The following is a 19,474-nucleotide window of genomic DNA, read 5'->3' on the forward strand; positions in this document are numbered from 1 at the left end:
GGAGTTACAAGTCTACCCTGTGCAACATAGTTGAACCCTAGTTCAAAGACAAGGGCTTGGGGATGTGACTGAGTGGTAAAAGACTTCCCTAGCATGTGAAGCTCTGGATTCAAGTCCCATGCACCCCAAAATGGGGGGAGGTAACACTGGGGTTTGGGAGGGAGAGATTTGATTTTTTAAAGTTTGTCATTTTTTGCTGTACTGGGGATTAAATCCAAGGATGCTCTACCACTGAGCTACATCACCAGCCCATGTCATATTTTTATTTTGAGACAGGGTCTTGCTATGGTTGCCCAGGCTGTTCACCTACTTACCACCATCTTGCTTCAGCCTCCTGGGTATTTGGGATTACAGACCCGGGATGCCAGCATGCCCAGATGGGAAAAGTTGACTTCGCTGAGTTGTAGTTAAAAGAAAAAAGTTCTGGTACTCTATTGCATAGTAGGGTGACTATAGAAAATGTACTAAGCAAAATTTTTTAGAAGGAAAAAAAAAAAAAAAGCTAAAAGGATTTTGATTACTTTCACCATGAATAAATTATCACTGAGAAGGGTTTACCCTGATTTCAACATTACACAATGTATACATGTATTGAAACATCAGGGTTCCCTTAAATTTATACAGTTTTATGTTCTCACTTAAGAAACTGGTCTCCCGTAGTTTTAGTGACAGTAAATAGCTTCTTCCATTTTGTACACTGACCACATGTCTTACTGAGATTGTTTTACAAGAATATGTTCTTTTTAAAAAAATGGCCGCTTGTGAGGTGGTAAGGGATGTGTATTCCTGGGATTCCCTACCCCAAGAAATAACTCAATTCCTTGAAATGTAGCCCCATAGTAGTCTTCTGAAGAACAGTGGGTCGGAACAGGATCCTGGAGATGGGTATTTAAGAAAACTGCCCGAAGGCAAATAACGCTAGTGTTGTTAAGTTTCTTACCTATAAAATGGGACAATGCCATCTAAGGACTACAGTGAGGATTCTGTAAGACACCCGGGGAACCGTTAGGCCCAAGGTTTCATTCATTAGTACAAGTATCAAGCATCTTTCACTGGGTGCCATCACTGAGGCAGAATGACTCTCCGGAGAAAATCCGGGCGCGGGGCCCGGATTCCTCATGCAATTCTACGCTCAAGAGGTGGGTCTCCAAGTCGGTCCCACGTGCTCCCACCCGGCTTTCAGACCGCCGGCCACGCGTGTTTGACACGGCGGATGTGACGTCACCGTCCCGTGATTCCCGGGACCGAGCTGATGTACCGGAAATTAGGTCGGCGAGGGGCCACCGATGACCGGAAGTGGGCTCCGAGCGGCGCGGCCAGACCCAGCTCCTGGGAGCTGGTCAAGGAGCGCGAGGAAGGCGGGGCGCAGGGCGGGGCCGCCTCGGGGGCGGGGCCGGCGGGCCGGCGGGCGGGGGCGGGGACCCCTCCCGGCCGGACCCCGCCTGCTCGGGCGCCCGCGGCGGCGCGGCCATGAAGCTGAAGCTGAAGAACGTGTTTCTCGCCTACTTCCTGGTGTCGATCGCCGGCCTACTCTACGCGCTGGTGCAGCTCGGTGAGCGGGGCGGGGCAGGGGTGCGGCGGGCGGCCCGAGGGCGCCCGCCGCCGCGCATCCCGCCCTGGGGAGGAACCCCGCGCAGACATCATTCATCCCGCTCGGCCCTCTGGACAGCCCTCTGCGGCCGCGGTGCACCCCCTCTAGAGCGCTCCGCGGCTTCCCGCCGCACCTCGGATGAAATCCAGACTCCTTCCCGGAGCCTGCAAGGCCCCGCATGACTCTGCGGCCGTCCTCCGGTCCGGCCCCATTTTCCTGTCCCTCTCCCTCGCTCTGCTTCAGCTAGACTGGCTCACTGACAGTTTCTCGAGAGCTCCGTGCTCGTTGCTCTCTCAAGCTCTTACCGCTTCCCTCTGCCTGCAGTGCTTTTCTCCCAGCTCTTAGGCCGCTTCTTTCTCATCCTTTAGGTCTTAGCGCGGAAGTCACCTCACCAGAGAGGCCTTCCCTGACCACCTTTATTACTACTCACTCCCTTCTATTTATTTCCTCCATAGCCTTTATCACATTCTGTAGTGATTTTATTAATTTGTTTCTTTGCTTAGTGTCTGCTTTCTCCAGTAAAGTGAAAGAGCTCCGTGAGGGCAGGGACTGTGTCTGTTTTATTCCCTGCTGTATCCCCAGCACCTAAGGCAGTGCCTCTTAGGAGTACTATTCAATAAATATTTATCCAATGATGGAATCACTGAATTTAATGACAAGTCTTTGGTCGTCATTAAGGGAGCAGATTGAACCCAACCTCTTATACAGGGATTTAGGGACAGTGCCCCTTCGTGATCTTCAGGTATTTGAGACAGTTGGGAGTGGTGGGACATGCCAGTCATTCCAGCTACTCAGGAGGCTGAAGTAGGATGATCACAAATTCCAGGCCATCCTGGGCAACTTAGGGAGACCTGTTTCAAAACAAAGGGCTGGGGATGCAGCTCAGTGGTAGAGAGTTTACCTACCGTCTCTGAGGCCTGGGGTTTAATCCCCCCAGAGAGAAAAGGAAAAAAAAAAAGGAGCGAGAGACTGTCCTATTTAAGGACATCGACCTGTTCCTTATAATTCCAGAAGGTAAAATTAGGGCTAGCAGATAAAAAGGATAGAGCAGATAACCAACTCAATATCCAAATAAAAATTGTAACGGGACTGGGAATATAGCACTTACCTAAAATGTGCAAGGCCCTGTGTTCACCAGTGCCACACACACAAAAAAATAAATGTGGAGAGACCAGGTGTGCACACCTGTAATCCCAGTAGTTGGGGAGATGGAGGCTGGAGGATCCCAAATTTAAAGCCAGCCCCAGAAACAGTGAGGCACTAAGCAACTTAACGAGACCCAGTCTCAAAATAAAAAAAAAGGGCTGGGGATATGGCTCAGTGATTAAGCACCCTGAGTTTCAATCCCTGGTACCAAGAAAAAAAAAAAAAAAGAAGAAGAAGAAGAAATGAAGGTGGAGAGAGGCTGCTAATTGAGGCAGTGAGTTCCCCACCACCAGAGGTATAGAAAAGGTTAAAAGTTGTAGGCTGGGGTTGTAGCTCAGTGGTAGAATGCTTGCCAAATTTGTGCTACAGGCTGTGAGTTTGACCCCCAGCACCACAAAGGGAAAAAAAGAAGTTGTAAGCAGGGTCCTGCATAAGCTAGAGGTTAAAGGAGAAGATTTTTGGCCCTTTGGATTGCTGAACAGACTGTTTCTCTGCCCCCACTCCCTTTCCTTATTGGTGCTTCCTGGGACCAGGCCAGCCATGTGACTGCCTCCCTCCCCTGCGGGCAGCTGCTGAGCAGCTTCGGCAGAAGGATCTGAGGATTTCTGAGCTGCAAGCTGATCTCCGTCGCCCACCCCCCGCCCCTGCCCAGCCCCCTGAACCTGAGGCCCTGCCTACTATCTATGTCATTACCCCCACTTATGCCAGGTATGGGCTTTGGTTTACCCAAGAGGGCTCCTTAAACCAAGAAGTTGGGGTTGACGATGAATTTGGGGAGGCACTGGGCGAGGGGAATGTTACTTAAAAGTAGAGCATGCCAAGGGCTGGGACTGTAGCTCAGGGGTAGAGCGCTTGCCTAGCACATGTGAGGCACTGGGTTCCATCCTCAGCACCATATAAAAATAAATAAAGGTATGGTGTCCATCAACAACTAAAAAAAAATATATGAGTAGAGCATATCAAATGCATGGATAAAGGAACCATGTCTTTACTCAAAAGATTTGTGGGAAAATAGTTGTTTTTCTATTAAAATGGATAAGAACACACTAGGACACAGATTATAAAATTCCTGCTAAATTTTAAGATTGAGCAACAAAGTTTCAAATAAATTGTGAGCTTGCCAATGAATTAACTCTCCTTGGAGATCCGATGATGGAAAAGTTTATAAACCCTGACTAAAGAGCACTGGGACTGTAGCTCAGAGCTTTTGCCTAGTATGACCTAAGGCCCCGAGTTCGATTCTCCGCATCACATAAAAATGTAGGAAGGGGCTGAACGGTTAACACTAGAGGTGGTTCCACAAGTTGTTGTTTACTGTGTGTTGCTCTTTGTCAGACACTGTGCTGAGTGCTTTAGGTTGCTTTAAGTCAAAATGTAGCTTTGCTACTGATAAAACCAATTTAGGAATGTGGTTTTGTATCTGTAGCCAAGAGGGTCTGTTAAACATGCCTCCCTGGACTCAAATGGCTGACCCCTCTAGGCACAGGTGGCTCTAGAGACCCTCTTCACACCACCAACCCTGGGGCCAGCAGACAGATCTGAATGATAAAGAAACCCAGAAGAGGCTGAGCCTCACATTCCCAATGCGTTCTCTAAAATCAAATCAATCCTTTCCTTCTTCCTTCGAGCCAAAGGGCTCCTCTAAAATTCTACTCCCTGGAAACCCAGCACAGGAGGAAAAGACCCTGGTCTACTGGTATTTTAAAAAGTCATTATATTAGCAGGGTGTGGTGGTGCATGCCTGTAATCCCAGCAACTTGGGAGGCTGAGGCTGGAGGATCACAAGTTCAAGGCCAGCCTCAGCAACTTGGCAAGGTCCTAACCAAGAGTGAGACCCTGTCTCAAAAAAAAAAAAAAAAAAAAAAAAAAGGTTATTATCTAGTTTACATTTTAGAACAATAGTATTCCCATTTTACAAGTGAGTGAACTTGATGCTCAGATTGAGCCATTTCTCAGGGTATCTTCCCTAAATTTCAAAGCTGGTATTCCAACCCAGATCTGTCAGATACCAAAGACTATACCCTTAATTTATAGCCCCCCAGTCAGAGTCCTGGGGGTGAGGCAGGTGATGAACATGGACTGTAAGGCAGGCAGGTGAGTGTCAGCATGGAGTTGACAATCAAGACGGAGGGAGTTTGGGTACCAGTGGAGAAAAGCCAGAGGAGATGCCAGCAAGAGAAGCTGTCTGTCGCTGTCCTGGCTGAAGTGGGCCAACAGTACCTGCCCCTTTCCTTCCTGCATCTTTCCCTGCAGGCTGGTGCAGAAGGCAGAGCTGGTGCGGCTGTCCCAGACGCTGAGCCTGGTTCCCCGGCTGCACTGGTTGTTGGTGGAGGACTCCGATGGCCCTACCCCGCTGGTCTCGGGGCTGCTGGCTGCCTCCGGCCTCCTCTTCACACACCTGGCCGTCCTCACCCCCAAGGCTCAGCGGCTTCGGGAAGGCGAGCCTGGCTGGGTTCGGCCTCGTGGTGTCGAGCAGCGGAACAAGGCCCTGGAGTGGCTTCGGGGCAGAGGGGGCGCTGTGGGGGGGGAAAAGGACCCACCGCCACCAGGGACCCAGGGAGTCGTGTACTTTGCTGATGATGACAACACCTATAGCCGGGAGCTCTTTGAGGAGGTGAGCACTGGGATGGGGATGGGGAAGGAGGCCAGGTGGCACCAGCTTCATCCATTACCTTGGTCACCAGTGTTACTCTAGGCTGCTGGGTGAGGAGCAGGGAGCATTGGGGCAGAGTGAGCCAAGTGGTTCTTTCTGTTTCCCCTGGGCCACCTGTTTTCTGTTTCTTCTCTCCTGACCTCTGTTAGATGCGCTGGACTCGTGGTGTCTCAGTGTGGCCCGTGGGGCTGGTGGGCGGTCTGCGATTCGAGGGCCCTCGGGTGCAGGACGGCCGGGTTGTGGGCTTCCACACAGCATGGGAGCCCAACAGGCCCTTCCCCGTGGATATGGCGGGATTTGCTGTTGCTCTGCCCTTGCTGTTGGCTAAGCCCAGTGCCCAGTTTGATGCTACTGCCCCACGGGGCCACCTAGAGAGCAGTCTCCTGAGCCACCTAGTGGATCCCAAGGACCTAGAGCCACGGGCTGCCAATTGCACACGGGTAAGGGGATGTAGGTAGGCACAGAAACTTGGTTGTGGGATGGACAGGATGGGAAAAGTGGGGTGAAACCACTGGAAAGGGTGTTTGAACTGGGAGAGAACTTAACAGATCTCTAATCAACCTTGCTTACTCTAATGAAGGAGCAGCTGGGAACCAGGGAGGGAGAGTGATCTCCCGCCACTGCATCTCCCAACATCCTGGGAACCTATGTGGCACAGAGAGGGTAAAGGGACAAAGCCCCATTTTAGAGGCACTGAAGTCACCCCCATTCCCAGCTCTTCATATTTTGCAGCCAACATTGTGAATGTAGAGGGGTCAGAGAATCCATTCTGCACTGATGGAGAGTGCAGTGTAGCCCAGAGGCTGAGCTACAGCTCGATCAGCTCTAACTGAAATCCTCCCATACAGGTACTGGTGTGGCATACACGGACAGAGAAACCCAAGATGAAGCAGGAGGAGCAGCTACAGCGGCAGGGCCGGGGTTCAGACCCTGCCATTGAGGTGTGATGGCAGCCCCACCCTGACTTCCACCTTATTTTAGGCACAGACCTTGTGAGACTGGGCACATGGCCTGCCCAGGATGCAGTTTTCCAAGTCCTGACCCCTCAGAGCCAGAGGCAGCACCTCCAGCCCTAGGGCATAGCCCAGCTGCTCCTCCCCTCCTCCAGCCTGCCATGTGGCACTGCCCACAGGCTGGGGACAAGTAGCCCTTGTGTTGAGCCAGGTCAGCCCTGTCTGGGGTGGAGCAAAAGGACAGATAGACTCAGGAGGGAGGGTGGCTAAGGAACTGGGTAACTTATTGGGGCTGGGTATGCACTGGGGGGGGGGGGGCGGAAGGAGCTGGGCTGGACCCTCCCCACCTGAGCATGCGGACCCCCCCTCCTACCTCCAGAATAAAGAATCTCAAACTGGTGGGGGCCTCTTGTTTTTCTTCCTTTGACTCATCTCATCCTTGCTCTTTCTGATCCTTAGAGAAGTAGGCACCCGTTCCTACAGGCCAAGCCAGGGTCAGAACTTTGGAGTACTGACTTCTTCAGAAAGAAATCAGTTCTTTCAGGGCCCCTGGCCCCTTGATAAGAAAGATCAGTGGCTTCCATCCAAAAGTTTTATTAAGTCTGTACACCCACAGCAGTCTCCAGTCCTTCCTGTGTCACTTTCCCGTCATCCTGTTCTTTTCTGATGGCTGGTGATTCTTGCTTCAAGGGCTAGGCCCTAGGACACCTGGTTTTCTCCTTCACCCCACTCTAGCTTGCTGACTTATCCTTACCCCCCTCTTATCCCAGGACCTCCCTCCCCACCTGGAGCCTTGGTAAGGCGTCGTGAGTTTTCCAGATAGATGGACAGAGAAACGGATAGAGTTGTCCATCTATCTGTCCCTCTTGCCCTTCTCCAACCCCCATCGTGACTCCAGGCCATTAGGCCTCAGGTAGGTCCTCCTTGGGAGGTACCTCTTCTGGTGGGGTTTTCTCAGGTGCAGCTCTGTGGGCAACCCCTCCCTGTAGCCAAGCTGTTTTCAGCATGTCTTTCAGCCCACCAGGAAACAGATAACCCTGGGCCTCTCCTTCTGCATCGATGACCCCTCCAAGCCCTTCCAGCGCTGTCTGCAGGTACCGCAAGCCAAGGAGCACCAGAGCCTGTGGGGAAGCAAGGGAAGAGAGTGGGCCAGTGCTTCCTGGGACGGGTTGGGAGCAGAGTGAAGTCCCAGCTGAAAGGAGGCCCTGGACACTTTGCTAACTCACCTGCAGTAAGAAGGTGACAGCCAGTATGCTGCCCAGTGTGCTTGCCAAGCTCTGCAGGTGGTCCAGCAACACCTGGTGGCAGCCTTGGGCCCAGAGGTTTAGGTTGGGCTGTCGGGGATCGAAGAGAGGGTGAGCATAGGGGTCTGAGAGTTGGCTTTGCAGGCAAGGCCGGGGGGAATGGGGGTTGCAGCAGGAAAAGGGAACCCCATCTGTCAGGTACAGGCCTTCCACATTACTCTGGATTCGGCTGCAAGAGGAGGGGGCAGGAGTGTTAGGATGTCTATAGACAGGCCTGCAGGAAAAGCTGAGGGCCGCAGAAGTTGAGAAGGGAAAAAGGATAGTAAAACATTTATAGACTGCTTTACTATGTGCCAGGTATGCATAATTCATCTATCTTCACAACAACTCTAAGATAGGTACTTGTCTATAAGATGGGTACTGTTATCTCCATTTTACAGATGAATAAATGGACCCAGAGTACTTTGGCAACATGCCCTGAGTGCACAACAGACAAATGACAGAGCTATAATCCTTTCTCTTAACCACTGTGTTCTACTATCTGCCTGGGTGGGGAGAGGTTTCAAGGCAGCAGGAGGGTGTCTACCTGGGGAAGAGAAGAAAGAAAGAGGAAGATAGAGGCAAATCACTCACTTAACCACTTCCTGGTCACTGGGGTCCAGGTAACGGTTGCTGACCCATTGGACTCCAAACCAATCCTTGTAGCCGTGGCGCCCGCAGCAGTGGTGCCTCAGCTGCAGCTCATCCATTATCCGTTTCGCATGACAGTGCCCAGGTACCTCTGTGTCCTTGTAGTGAACCAGAGCAGTCCCCAGACCCTCCTCCAGCCCCTTGTCCAGACTCACAGGCAAACCCAGAGCTAGCCCCAGGGCAAAGACCAAGAGTCCCCCACCTCCAGCAGTGCCAGCCACCAGCAGCGGGCCCAGGATTCCTCGCCAGGGAGGGTAGCGAGCTGCATCCAGACTTGCTCGGCTGGCTCCCGCACCCCCCAGTCCTGTGCCCAGAGCCACTGCACCAGCTGCCAGTGCAACCTGGGGCAGGGAAGAGAATGGGCAGGAGGGAGCCAGGAAGGTGCCAAGGTACTGCAGCTGGACAAGGAGGTGGCCGCTACAGAGGAGGGTGAGGACACCGGCCAGTGCCAACAGCCAGGAGAGGAGCCAGAGCCCCTGAGCCAGTCGGATGCGGGACTGGAGGGGCAGCACCAGGGGCAACACCGGCGCCATCTCCCATCGCTGCCCGAGGGAGTGCAGAACCGTCGGGGATGGGGTTGACTGCGGGCAGGATGCTGAGTCAGCCCAGCCCGGCTTGAGCTGGGCTAATGCCACCCTGACCCCAATACCCTGCACATCCTTCCACCCCAGCTTTAATAACCTTCCGCCAGCCCCAATTTGGGATGCCTTGGCCTTGCCCCTTAGGAAAAGCTCCGCCCCCGGGCAGAGGGCCCATTTCGTGACCCCGCCCCTGCCCCTCGCGGAAGTGGGGGGTTTGGTCCGCTCAGTCCAACCGGGCTTGGGGCTGGGGGTGGAGACCACAGGGTCTGCTCCCTCCCCGATCCCATGCAATCCCCGGGGCGGGGATCCCGGAAGGGCCTGGAGGCCGCAGACGGGCAGGGGGTGAGGGGTCAGCGGACTGGCCCCGCCCCCGTGCTGAGCAGCGAGGCCCGGACAGGGAGGGGTTAGTAGGCGGCCCAGCCCCCCCTCGGGTCCGCCCCCCCTCCCGCGCTTCCTGGCGGCTCCGCGTCCGGCGCCTGTTTGTGCTGCGGAGCTGGGGCCCGGGACGGCCCCGCCACCCCACCCCCGGGAGCCGAGAGCGGCCCCGGGAGAGTCGGAGGCCCCGGCGAGCCCCAGCGACTGTGGCCCCGGCCCCACAGCGCCCCCTCCAGGCCCTTTCCCCGCGCCCGACAGCGCCCCCGGGGGGTGGCACGGCACGCCTTCGCGCGCGCCCCGGGGTGCTTCCCCTTCCCCTCTCCCAGGCCATGGCCCCCGCGGCTTAGACGCCTCCGCCGCTGCCGCTCGCAGCAACCCGGGGGCCGGATGGACGGGGCCTCGGGGCCCGGTGAGTACGGGGCGGGGCGGGCGGCGTGCCCCTTCCCGGAGCGCCGGCCCGTCGGGCGCTGCCAGTGCCGTGCGGCTGTCTGGTGGCGTGCCCGCGTGCTCCTCCGCCCCAGGGGCTCTGAGCATCCTCCACCGTTCCCCAGGTGGCCCACCCTAGTTGCTTGGGTTCTCCTGCTGTCATTTCGGATTTCCTTAACGTCATTCTACCTCCCATGTTATTCTGGGCCCCCGAAGTTTCGCTGCTCCCTACGTCGTTACTCTGGACCTCTTCCCCTGGTATTCGGGTCTTTTTACCCTGGGACGCTCACTATGAGTATGCTCACCACTGGTCCCTTGACCCGTCACTCTGGATATATTTCTTGTACTGTGGTTCCTAAGTGTGAATACTGCCCTGCCTGCTCCTCTCTCCCGATGTCTCCAACTCAGTTATTCTGCTTTTAGTGGAGACCTGAGCTTACTGTCAGGGTGCAAGGACTGTGGTCTGTCACCAGTACCGCGTATCCGTGGCTCCCACGTTCTTCGGCAGTACTCCATGTTTCACCCCTGGTACTCCATGGTACTCCCTGTCTTTGCGGAGGCTGAGAAGGCAGCAGGAAGGGCGCTTTGCCAGGCTCCCTTCTGCCCTGCCAGGAGGAGGCCCTTGGTCCTCTATAGCCTTCTCCTCCCCGCTGGACGAACCTCCAAGCCTGGGATTGCTTGAAAGGGGCAGTACTCCTGGGCAAATGTACAGTTGTGTGGGGACAGAATCCCCTCAATCTTTTCTCCCAGTGGCAGCACATCCTGAGTGCTTCTTGCCCCTTTCCCAGGTGAGGGCCCTGCTCAGGAAGCCTTACAGTCCCTGAACCAGAGGCTTCGGGTGCAGGAGGAGGAGATGGAGCTGGTAAAGGCAGCACTTGCAGAAGCCCTTCGCCTGCTGCGGCTGCAGAATCCCCCCGCCTCTCTGCAGGGCTCTGGCACACTAGCTCCTGTGAGGGACAGGTATGCATGTTGGTCCACCCCCTTCCTCCTCCTTCCTGGGCCTCGTGGGCATCAGGTTGACTCACGGTCTCCCCAGCAGCCCTGCAGCCCCCCCAGGACTACCACCCACATGCAGCCTTTCCTTGGTGAGCCGAGGTACCCAGACGGAGACGAAGGTGGAGATGGAGCCATCCCCTGAGCCCCCTGGCCTAAGCAATGGGCCCCCAGCCTCTCAGCGGGGCAGCGAGGAGCCTAGTGGGACCCAGTCTGAAGGAGGCGGCAGTAGCAGCAGTGGGGCTGGCTCCCCTGGACCCCCAGGGATTCTCAGGCCTGTGCAGCCTCCACAGCGTGCTGACACGTAGGTGTCTTGTGGCAGAGCTTGGGAAGGGGTGGGAGAATTTGGGGGCATGACTGGAGGTCTTGACCTTCACTTGCTTACTTTGCTCCCATCAGGCTACGGAGAAATTCTTCCTCCTCCTCATCCCCCTCAGAGCGGCCCCGACAGAAACTCTCCAGGAAGGCAGCATCCTCCGCCAACCTGTTATTGCGGTCAGGGAGCACAGAGAGGTGGGCAAGGTTCCCCCTTAACACATGCACTCAGGACTCTGGCTCTTGATTTCTGCATCCCTCACCTCACTTCCCTAGGTGGGATTGGGGACCTCCTTACCCAACAGGAAGAAAGGCACTTCTGGGGGCACCTGTGTGTATCATCAGTCCCATCTCATTCAGTCCCCACAATATCTTTGGGAGTTAGGTGGTCTCATGCTATCCATTGCACAAGTGAGAGAGCAGACTCAGAGAGGTTAAGTCATTTACCTGAGACCACACAGCTTGCGTCAAGATTTGAACCCAATTCTTCTTGATTCCAGTTCCCCTTCCCATTTTACCATATCACAACACACCTTCCAACATTTTTGGAGGTTTTTCCAAAACCTGTCATGATTTTCATGGCTGACTGTCCTCAGAGCTTTGGCCTACCCTTTCCTCAGATTGTATCAAGTACAGAGCTACTTACTCCTCGAGAACAAGGGGATCACTTAGTTACTGCACACAGCTATGCCAGTGTGTACCTGAATGTTCGTTCTAGCCCTGTCCCTCCTTGGTCTCCACTTTATTCTCTAAAGAGATATCATCCAAAGACAGGATCTCTAGAATTCACCCATCACTTTCCTCTTCAGAGATAAGAACTTTCTTTACTTACTTCCCAGATACTTGAAAGGCAGGGCTGGTATATATTCCGGGTTCACTTTAGTTCCATTTTACAGATAGGGAAATAAAAAGGTCAATAGCCATGGGCTGGGGTTGTAGGTTAGTGGTAGGGCACTTGCCTAGCATGTATGAGGCCCCAGGCTCAATCCCTAGCACTGCATGAAATAAAATAAAATAAAATAAAGGGGCCAGATGCCATGGCACACGTTTGTAATCCCAGCGCTTGGGAAGCTGAGGCAGAAGGATCACAAGTTCAAAGCCAGCCTGAGCAACTTAGTGAGGCCCTAAGCAACTTAGTGAGACCTGTCTCAAGATGAAAAATACCAAAAGGGCTGGTTCAGTGTTTAAGCACCCCTGGGGTTCAAGCCCCAGTACCAAAAAGGAAAAAAAAAAAGGTGGATAGCCAGAGGCTTGGAGGTCTGGAGGAAAGGGCCCTGGCACGTTCATCCTCCTACAATCTTTGTGGCCTTGTCTTCTCATCTCTTAAGTGGAAGAAGTAAAAGTCCCCATCCACTTTAGGCCCTGACACCATGCAGATGTGTCAAACAGGTGTGACGAGTCTCTGGAGGAACCTCCTTTCTTATGTCCTGCCCCTCCCTGCTAAGGTCTTGGGACCTGACCCTAGTCCCTATGTTTTCACTCTTCCAAACAGCCGTGGGGGCAAAGACCCCCTCTCCAGCCCTGGGGGTCCCGGATCAAGGAGGAGCAATTACAATTTGGGTATGTACAGAGGGATGGAGGGAAGGATTTAGGTGACAGTGTTAGGGTTTGGGCTGTAGCCCCAGGAGCTATTTGGGGGGATCTGTGAGGTGTGGTAGGTGGAGTTCTGCTCTGGCTTTTCTGGGAGGGGGCTGCAAGGTGGTGGTTGACACCCCCCTTTTCTCTGTAGAAGGCATCTCAGTGAAGATGTTCCTTCGTGGCCGCCCCATTACCATGTACATCCCGTCTGGCATCCGCAGCCTTGAGGAGCTGCCCAGTGGCCCACCCCCGGAGACCCTCAGCCTTGACTGGGTGTATCCTGCCCCTCCAGGCCCATGGGAACCACCCTTTCCCATCTGGGGAGCCTGCTCCCTCCCTTACAGTTACCTCCTGGGTCTGTGGGGGACAGGGAGCCCTCTGACCATTTCCCTGCTGTCCTTCTGTCAGTTGTGCTGCTAGCCAGAAGCTCTAGCGTCCTCCCTCTTCCTCCTCCTGCCCTTAATCTGACCCTTTCCTTGACCTTGGTCCACATCCCAGTTATGGGTACAGGGGTCGTGACTCCCGCTCTAATCTGTTTGTGCTGCGCTCTGGGGAGGTGGTCTACTTCATTGCCTGTGTGGTGGTGCTGTACCGGCCTGGGGGAGGCCCAGGGGGTCCTGGAGGTGGCGGCCAGAGACATTACCGGGGACACACGGACTGCGTTCGATGGTGAGGAGCCTGAGGCGTGGGGTTGTCGGGCTTGGTAGGAAGAGGGTCTGGCTGGGTGTGGAGGAGCAGGAGAGAGAGTTGCAAGCAAGGAGGAATCTTGGGTGGTCTGGAGAGAGACCCTCTTCCCTGGAGTGTCTCTTTTCCCACTTAGCCTTGCTGTTCACCCTGATGGTGTCCGTGTAGCCTCAGGACAGACAGCTGGAGTGGACAAGGATGGGAAGGTAAGCAGTGGAACCTGTGCTGACAGGATGACATCCCATCCAGCTCTCCTGCACTGCCCTGACTCCTTCCCCTCCACTAGCCCCTGCAGCCTGTGGTTCACATCTGGGACTCCGAGACACTGCTGAAGCTGCAGGAGATTGGACTGGGGGCCTTCGAGCGTGGTGTGGGGGCTCTGGCCTTTTCAGCAGCGGTGAGCTGGCCCCACAGAAGCCTCCAGAGCCCTGTTTCTTGTCCAGGACTCCACTCTTCCCCTTCACCAGGAAGCCTCAGAAATTCTGGCCTTCTGGAGCCCTGCTTAGCCAGTTCTCCTGAGAAAGGGACACATGCCAACCTCTGTCCTCCTCATCTATGATAGCACCCCCTGCCTAAGGACCAGTGCTCTCTCAGTCCTCTAATATTAGTGTCCCCTCATCTTCAGGATCAGGGTGCTTTTCTTTGTGTGGTGGATGATTCCAATGAGCACATGCTGTCGGTGTGGGACTGCAGCCGGGGCATGAAGCTGGCTGAGATCAAGGTGAGGCGTCCAGGTGGCCTGGAGGGCCTCTGAGGTTGGGGGGTGGTAGGGTGGTCCTGGAGGAGTGCAGAGTGCTCCAAACTTATTCATACATTTACTTCCTTTCTTGCTGGATCACCTGGGGGCAAACCTAGTCTCTCTCAGCATTGGTTTGTTCATCTGTGAAATGGGGACTATGGTGTTCTGACCTCAGGTGGCATAGTGTGATTAATCATGAGTCATGGGGAATCAAGCTCTTAGGGAACCAGGGTCCTTTTTTTTTTTTTTTTTTCCCCTTTGTGGCACTGGGAATGGCCTGGGGAGGCCTTTAGCATGCTAGGCAAGTGCCGTAGTGCTGAGCTGTACTCTCAGCCCAGGACCAGGGTCTTTTCCTTTTTTTTTTTTTTGGGTGCTGGGGATCGAACCCAGGGCCTTGTGCTTACAAATGCAAGCACTCTACCGACTGAGCTATCTCCCCAGCCCCAGGACCAGGGTCTTGAAGGAAGGGTTTTCCTCAGGCTTCTGAGCCTCTGCGGGCTGGTTATGTTCTGTCAGGATGCAGACTGAAGACTCAAAGAGATTGAAGGTGCACAGGGGTTGGGGTGGCTAAATCTAGTGTCTTCCCTTCAGAGTACAAATGACTCAGTCCTGGCCGTTGGCTTCAGCCCTCGTGACAGCAGCTGCATTGTTACCAGTGGGAAATCTCATGTCCACTTCTGGAACTGGAGTGGCGGAGCAGGGATTCCTGGGAATGGGACCCTCGCCCGGAAACAGGGTGTCTTTGGGGTGAGATGTGGCTGAGCGAGAGGTAGTGGGGGAGGGCGGAGTGGGGCTGGAAGGATTGGTCTGAGTATCGTAGACCCTAATGCTCCCCAGCCTCCAGTTGTCCTGTGACTTCTTGTCTTTGCCCTTCCCTTTGACTTCTCCTTTCTGCCCTCACCCCAGAAATACAAGAAACCCAAGTTTATCCCTTGCTTTGTGTTCCTCCCTGATGGGGACATTCTCACTGGGGACTCAGAGGGGAACATTCTCACCTGGGGCCGGAGCCTCTCTGATGCCAGGACCCCAGGCAGGGGCGGGGCCAAAGGTATGTGATGGGGCTGGCATCCGGGACATCTTTACCCCAGAGGGCCTGTGGGATCGGTGGAGAGGGTTCCCCATCTTTTTACCTTGAGAGTTGGTAGTTCTCTGTGGCCGGCATGGTAAAGGAGAGAGGGCTGGGGCTTTGGGTCTGTTATCTCAGGTTCGAAGCTCACTTTGGCCACTAGTTGACCTTTAGGAAGTCACCTCCCTTCTCCGACTTCAGTTGTCCTTTCTGTGAAATGGGAAGAATAATAGGTGCATTGGCAGTCATGAGGATCAGAGATGGTATTCAGAACGCACTCAATAGCTGGGAGTTCTTACCCTATGTGACAGTGTATGCTACCCTTTTTTATTACTCACCTGTACCTCGAGGTCATGACCTACCTGGGGCTTTGCCAACAGAGACCTATGGAATTGTGGCCCAGGCCCATGCTCACGAAGGTTCCATCTTCGCCCTGTGTCTCCGGAGGGACGGGACAGTGTTGAGTGGTGGTGGGCGGGACCGACGGTTGGTACAGTGGGGGCCTGGGTTGGTGGCCCTCCAGGAAGCTGAGGTGAGGCCTGGACTGTGGTCAGGGTGGAGGGAGGAAGAGGAATGGTTAGCAGGCTTTTAACATTCTGTTACCATTCGCAGATTCCAGAACACTTTGGGGCTGTGCGGGCCATTGCTGAAGGGCTTGGTTCTGAGCTGCTAGTGGGAACCACGAAGAATGCATTGCTGAGGGGAGATCTGGCTCAGGGTTTCTCCCCTGTGATCCAGGTTGGGGGGCCGAGAGCAGGGTGAGGAGGGAGGGAAGAGGTGTTGGGGGAGGGACAGTGGTGATAGGTCGTACTTGTTGCAGGGCCACACGGATGAGCTCTGGGGTCTCTGTACACATCCTTCCCAGAACCGCTTCCTCACCTGCGGCCATGACCGGCAGCTCTGCCTGTGGGACGGGGAGGCCCATGCGCTGGCCTGGAGCATCGATCTCAAGGTAGAGCCAGATGTCCCTGATCTCCTGTCACACCTGCCATGACTCCTGTGGCCCTTCCTTTCCCAACACTGCTTCTCCTTCTATACCCCAGAGGCAGCTGGTTTGTACTGGGATGACTACTCAAATATTCTGTACAGATTGGTGAAAGTTGATGCCCCTAGTGCCCCTGGGCATTGCCCCCTCAGGCCTCTTGGTTCAGTAACTGTGTGGTCAATTTACAGCACAGCTGGGGGCCTTTCTTCAGGTAGTTAGTGTTTTGAGTATCACCCTCTGTTTAGCCTCCAGTGACCTTGCCTCCCTCGCAGGTCTTTTATCCCTTTCTTCCCCCATCTTCTCCTTGGGAGAAGGAAGCTTTGAAGTTAGTGAGATGGCAAAAGAATTCCCTCACTAGAAAGGCAGCTTGAATTCACCTTCTCCCCTCCCAGGAGACAGGTCTCTGTGCTGACTTCCACCCGAGTGGGGCAGTCGTGGCAGTAGGACTGAACACGGGGAGGTGAGAGGGCCCAGGACTCCTGGGAGGGAAAGCAGGGAGGTTGGGAGGGATTCTTGGTAATGGGGAAGTGGACCAGAGTGGCCGAGGCAGCTCAGGAGCCCAACTGTGCTTTTCTGCTTCTTGGTGCTTCTCTTTGAAATCTGCTCCCATACCCCTACTCTCCTGGGAGAATTGTCTTCACCCCTTCCCCAGCCACTCCCTCATCCAGGCCTGGGGAGTGGAGGAAGTGGCAGCCCAGGAGGGAGAAGCAGTGGAATAGGAGAGGCCCAGGGGAGACAGTCACAGGGAAGTGACAGGCTTACCAGCTCCACAAAGTCCTTGTGGTAGGCCCTTCCCTTTTCTTAGCCTAAGAATACAGTGGTGACCTCTCTTCTGCATCAGAGCCTTTCTGAGGTTGTCTGATTTGCCACCCCCTACCCTGCCCCAGGCCTCTCTGAGGATCTCTTCATATCCTGCCTTTTTGCTTCTCTATCTTCCTCCCCCTCCCTTCCTTCCAGGTGGTTGGTGTTGGACACAGAGACCAGAGAGATCGTGTCTGATGTCACCGATGGCAATGAACAGCTCTCAGTTGTCCGGTACAGCCCAGGTGGGAGACACCCCCACCCTGCACTCAGGTCCTTCCCTGGTCCTTCTCTCTCTGAGTGCCTCTCTTTGCAGATGGGTTGTACCTAGCCATCGGTTCCCATGACAACATGATCTACATCTATAGTGTTTCCAGTGATGGTGCCAAGTCCAGTCGCTTTGGCCGCTGTGTGGTAAGGAAGCTGGGTGGAGGCTGGGGCACACTAACAACGGGTATACTCACAGGGGTCTGATACACTAAGGGGATGTCTGGGGATGAGAAATGATGGTTACTTTTTTTTTTCTTTTTAAAAAACTCTTGATCCACCTGTGGCGCACACCTATAATCCCATCAACTCAGGAGACTGAGGCAGGAGGATCACAAGTTCAAAGTCAGCCTCAGCAACTTATCAAGACCCTAAGCAACTTATTGAGACCCAGTCTTTAAATAAAATATAAAAAGGGCTGGGGATGTGGCTCAGTGGTTGAGTGCCCCTGTGTTCAATCCCAAGTACCCAAAACAAAACAAAACAAACAGACCTGATCCTGTTTTTAGGGTCACTCCAGCTTCATTACTCACCTGGACTGGTCCAAGGATGGGAACTACATCATGTCCAATTCTGGGGACTATGAAATTCTTTACTGTGAGTGGCATGGGGGAGGACATAGGAAGAGGATAATTGGAGTGGGTTTTATTTATGTGTGGCATTTGTGGTTGGGATGGTGAGCTCCAAGCAGAGAGGCTGTCAGATACAGAGGTGGAGGTGGGGTTAAAGTAGAGTTGGAATTACCCACATTCTGTGATTTGAAAAAAAAAAGAAAAAACAAAACACATGCAGTTTCACACCATGTATCTTCTTCCCACAAGGACTTGAGGGAGTTGAAAATGCTAAGAAAAGATTGTTTTGGAAAAGTTTTTCAGGGTAGGTGTGGAGGGGAGGAGGAACTCATGAGAAGCTGTTAGAACTTCAGCAAGAACTCAGGGAGCACACGGGTGGGTTTCACCCTGGGTTCTGTAGGTCGTGGTGGGGAAGAGGACCTATGGTGTGTTCCCATACCACCTGGCCATAAGCCGGTCTTTCTAGCCCGGCCTTGCCTAGCACTTCCCGACTGAGGGCACAACGAGAACTGAGCTAATTCACTCTCTTTCCCTCTCCCCAGGGGACGTGGCTGGAGGCTGTAAGCTGCTGAGGAATCGCTATGAGAGCCGAGACCGGGAATGGGCTACCTACACCTGTGTACTGGGTTTCCACGTCTATGGTGAGCAGGGGCGAGGGACCCAGAACCCTGCAGGAGGCTTGGGGAGACAAGGTGGAGCCCGCTTGCTCTGGGGAATGCTGGGTGTGTTGGGTGGGGTGGCAAGAAACGGGCAGATCAAGCCTGGGAGGCCCCTCCGGCCCTCGGACTGGGAAGGATTGCTTGGAACGCAGCCGGTGGGTGGCGGTGGCAGCTTGGGCTCCGAAAATGGAGCAGTTTGGAGCTGTGGGTGGCGGCGGGGAGGATGCCAGGCTGAGGCCCGCCGTTGTGCTAGGCGTGTGGCCGGACGGCTCTGATGGGACAGACATAAACTCCCTGTGCCGCTCCCACAACGAACGCGTGGTGGCCGTGGCCGATGACTTCTGCAAAGTGCACCTCTTCCAGTACCCGTGTGCGCGCGCCAAGGTGAGGCTGCTGGGGACCGCCAAGGGCGGGCTGTCTGGCTCCCGGGCCCCATCACCACTGCCAACCCAACCTTCCTTCTGGCCCAGGCGCCGAGCCGCATGTATGGGGGCCACGGGAGCCATGTGACCAGTGTCCGGTTCACGCATGACGACTCGTACCTCGTCTCACTAGGCGGCAAGGACGCCAGCATCTTCCAGTGGCGAGTTCTGGGCGCTGGGGGGGCCGGGCCATCGCCCGTCACGCCCTCTCGCACCCCCTCCCTGTCCCCCGCCTCCTCTCTCGACGTCTGATCGCTGCCTTACAAGACTGACTGGCCCAGCGGCATGGCCCCGCCCTGCCGGAATAATCCCCCAGGACCTTGCGTCGACCCTTTCCTGGGCCGACCTTTTCCTCGACTTCGAGACATTCCCGATCGTGCATTTCCCTGGAGGGGGCAAAAGCCACCCTTGCACACACTGTATAGACCCGCTGGCTGAGCCGGGCAGCCCCAGCCTAGGCCCTGACTCCCGCTACCTGCTGAGGGGCAATAAACAAAACAAAGTCGCTTCCAGTGCTTTCGTGGGGCCCGGCTGGACGCCTCGGGGCCCTGTAGGGTGGAGATGAAGGGATAAAGAGGAGTGCGGAAAGGGGAAGGGAGAGCAAACCATTCATGCAAATAACAGGCAAAGCCGCTTGCAAATAACCACGCGAAGTGCGAGGGCGCGCGTGTTTCGGGGCAGCAGTCGAAGCTGTAGGGCTCCAGAAAGGAGAGAGTTAAGCCCCGCTCCTCTCC

General features: G+C 54.8%; 3 protein-coding genes across 4 annotated transcripts; 2 read left to right on the forward strand and 1 right to left on the reverse strand.

Annotated features, from left to right (window-relative positions):
• The first annotated feature begins 1,285 nt into the window (after positions 1 to 1,285).
• On the forward strand, positions 1,286 to 6,736 carry B3gat3 (beta-1,3-glucuronyltransferase 3). Its single transcript, XM_047519688.1, has 5 exons — positions 1,286 to 1,552; positions 3,271 to 3,445; positions 4,991 to 5,351; positions 5,540 to 5,830; positions 6,239 to 6,736. Exons 1-5 carry the CDS (start codon positions 1,471 to 1,473, stop codon positions 6,335 to 6,337), a joined length of 1,008 nt encoding a protein of 335 aa, XP_047375644.1. The 5' UTR covers positions 1,286 to 1,470; the 3' UTR covers positions 6,338 to 6,736.
• Positions 6,737 to 6,926: 190 nt separating this feature from the next.
• Rom1 (retinal outer segment membrane protein 1) lies at positions 6,927 to 10,898 on the reverse strand. The gene is made up of 3 exons (XM_047516210.1): positions 8,221 to 10,898; positions 7,570 to 7,816; positions 6,927 to 7,464 (listed from the first exon to the last, which is right to left on the reverse strand). Exons 1-3 carry the CDS (start codon positions 9,765 to 9,767, stop codon positions 7,246 to 7,248), a joined length of 2,013 nt encoding a protein of 670 aa, XP_047372166.1. The 5' UTR covers positions 9,768 to 10,898; the 3' UTR covers positions 6,927 to 7,245.
• Positions 9,121 to 19,370, forward strand: Eml3 (EMAP like 3). 2 transcript variants are annotated; one of them, XM_047516208.1, is made up of 22 exons: positions 9,121 to 9,642; positions 10,448 to 10,619; positions 10,696 to 10,956; positions 11,052 to 11,165; positions 12,460 to 12,527; positions 12,697 to 12,820; positions 13,044 to 13,214; positions 13,366 to 13,435; positions 13,516 to 13,626; positions 13,855 to 13,950; positions 14,560 to 14,715; positions 14,875 to 15,016; positions 15,415 to 15,566; positions 15,647 to 15,772; positions 15,855 to 15,986; positions 16,412 to 16,479; positions 16,977 to 17,065; positions 17,137 to 17,234; positions 17,597 to 17,684; positions 18,202 to 18,300; positions 18,572 to 18,702; positions 18,789 to 19,370. In XM_047516208.1, exons 1-22 carry the CDS (start codon positions 9,621 to 9,623, stop codon positions 18,990 to 18,992), a joined length of 2,694 nt encoding a protein of 897 aa, XP_047372164.1. In that variant the 5' UTR covers positions 9,121 to 9,620; the 3' UTR covers positions 18,993 to 19,370. The 2 variants fall into 2 exon arrangements, with proteins under 2 accessions (XP_047372164.1, XP_047372165.1); XM_047516209.1 differs by having other exon boundaries at positions 9,122 to 9,642; positions 10,699 to 10,956.
• The last annotated feature ends 104 nt before the right edge of the window (positions 19,371 to 19,474 follow it).

The sequence above is a fragment of the Sciurus carolinensis genome, chromosome 11 (genome assembly GCF_902686445.1).
Source record: "Sciurus carolinensis chromosome 11, mSciCar1.2, whole genome shotgun sequence".
NCBI lineage: Eukaryota > Metazoa > Chordata > Mammalia > Rodentia > Sciuridae > Sciurus > Sciurus carolinensis.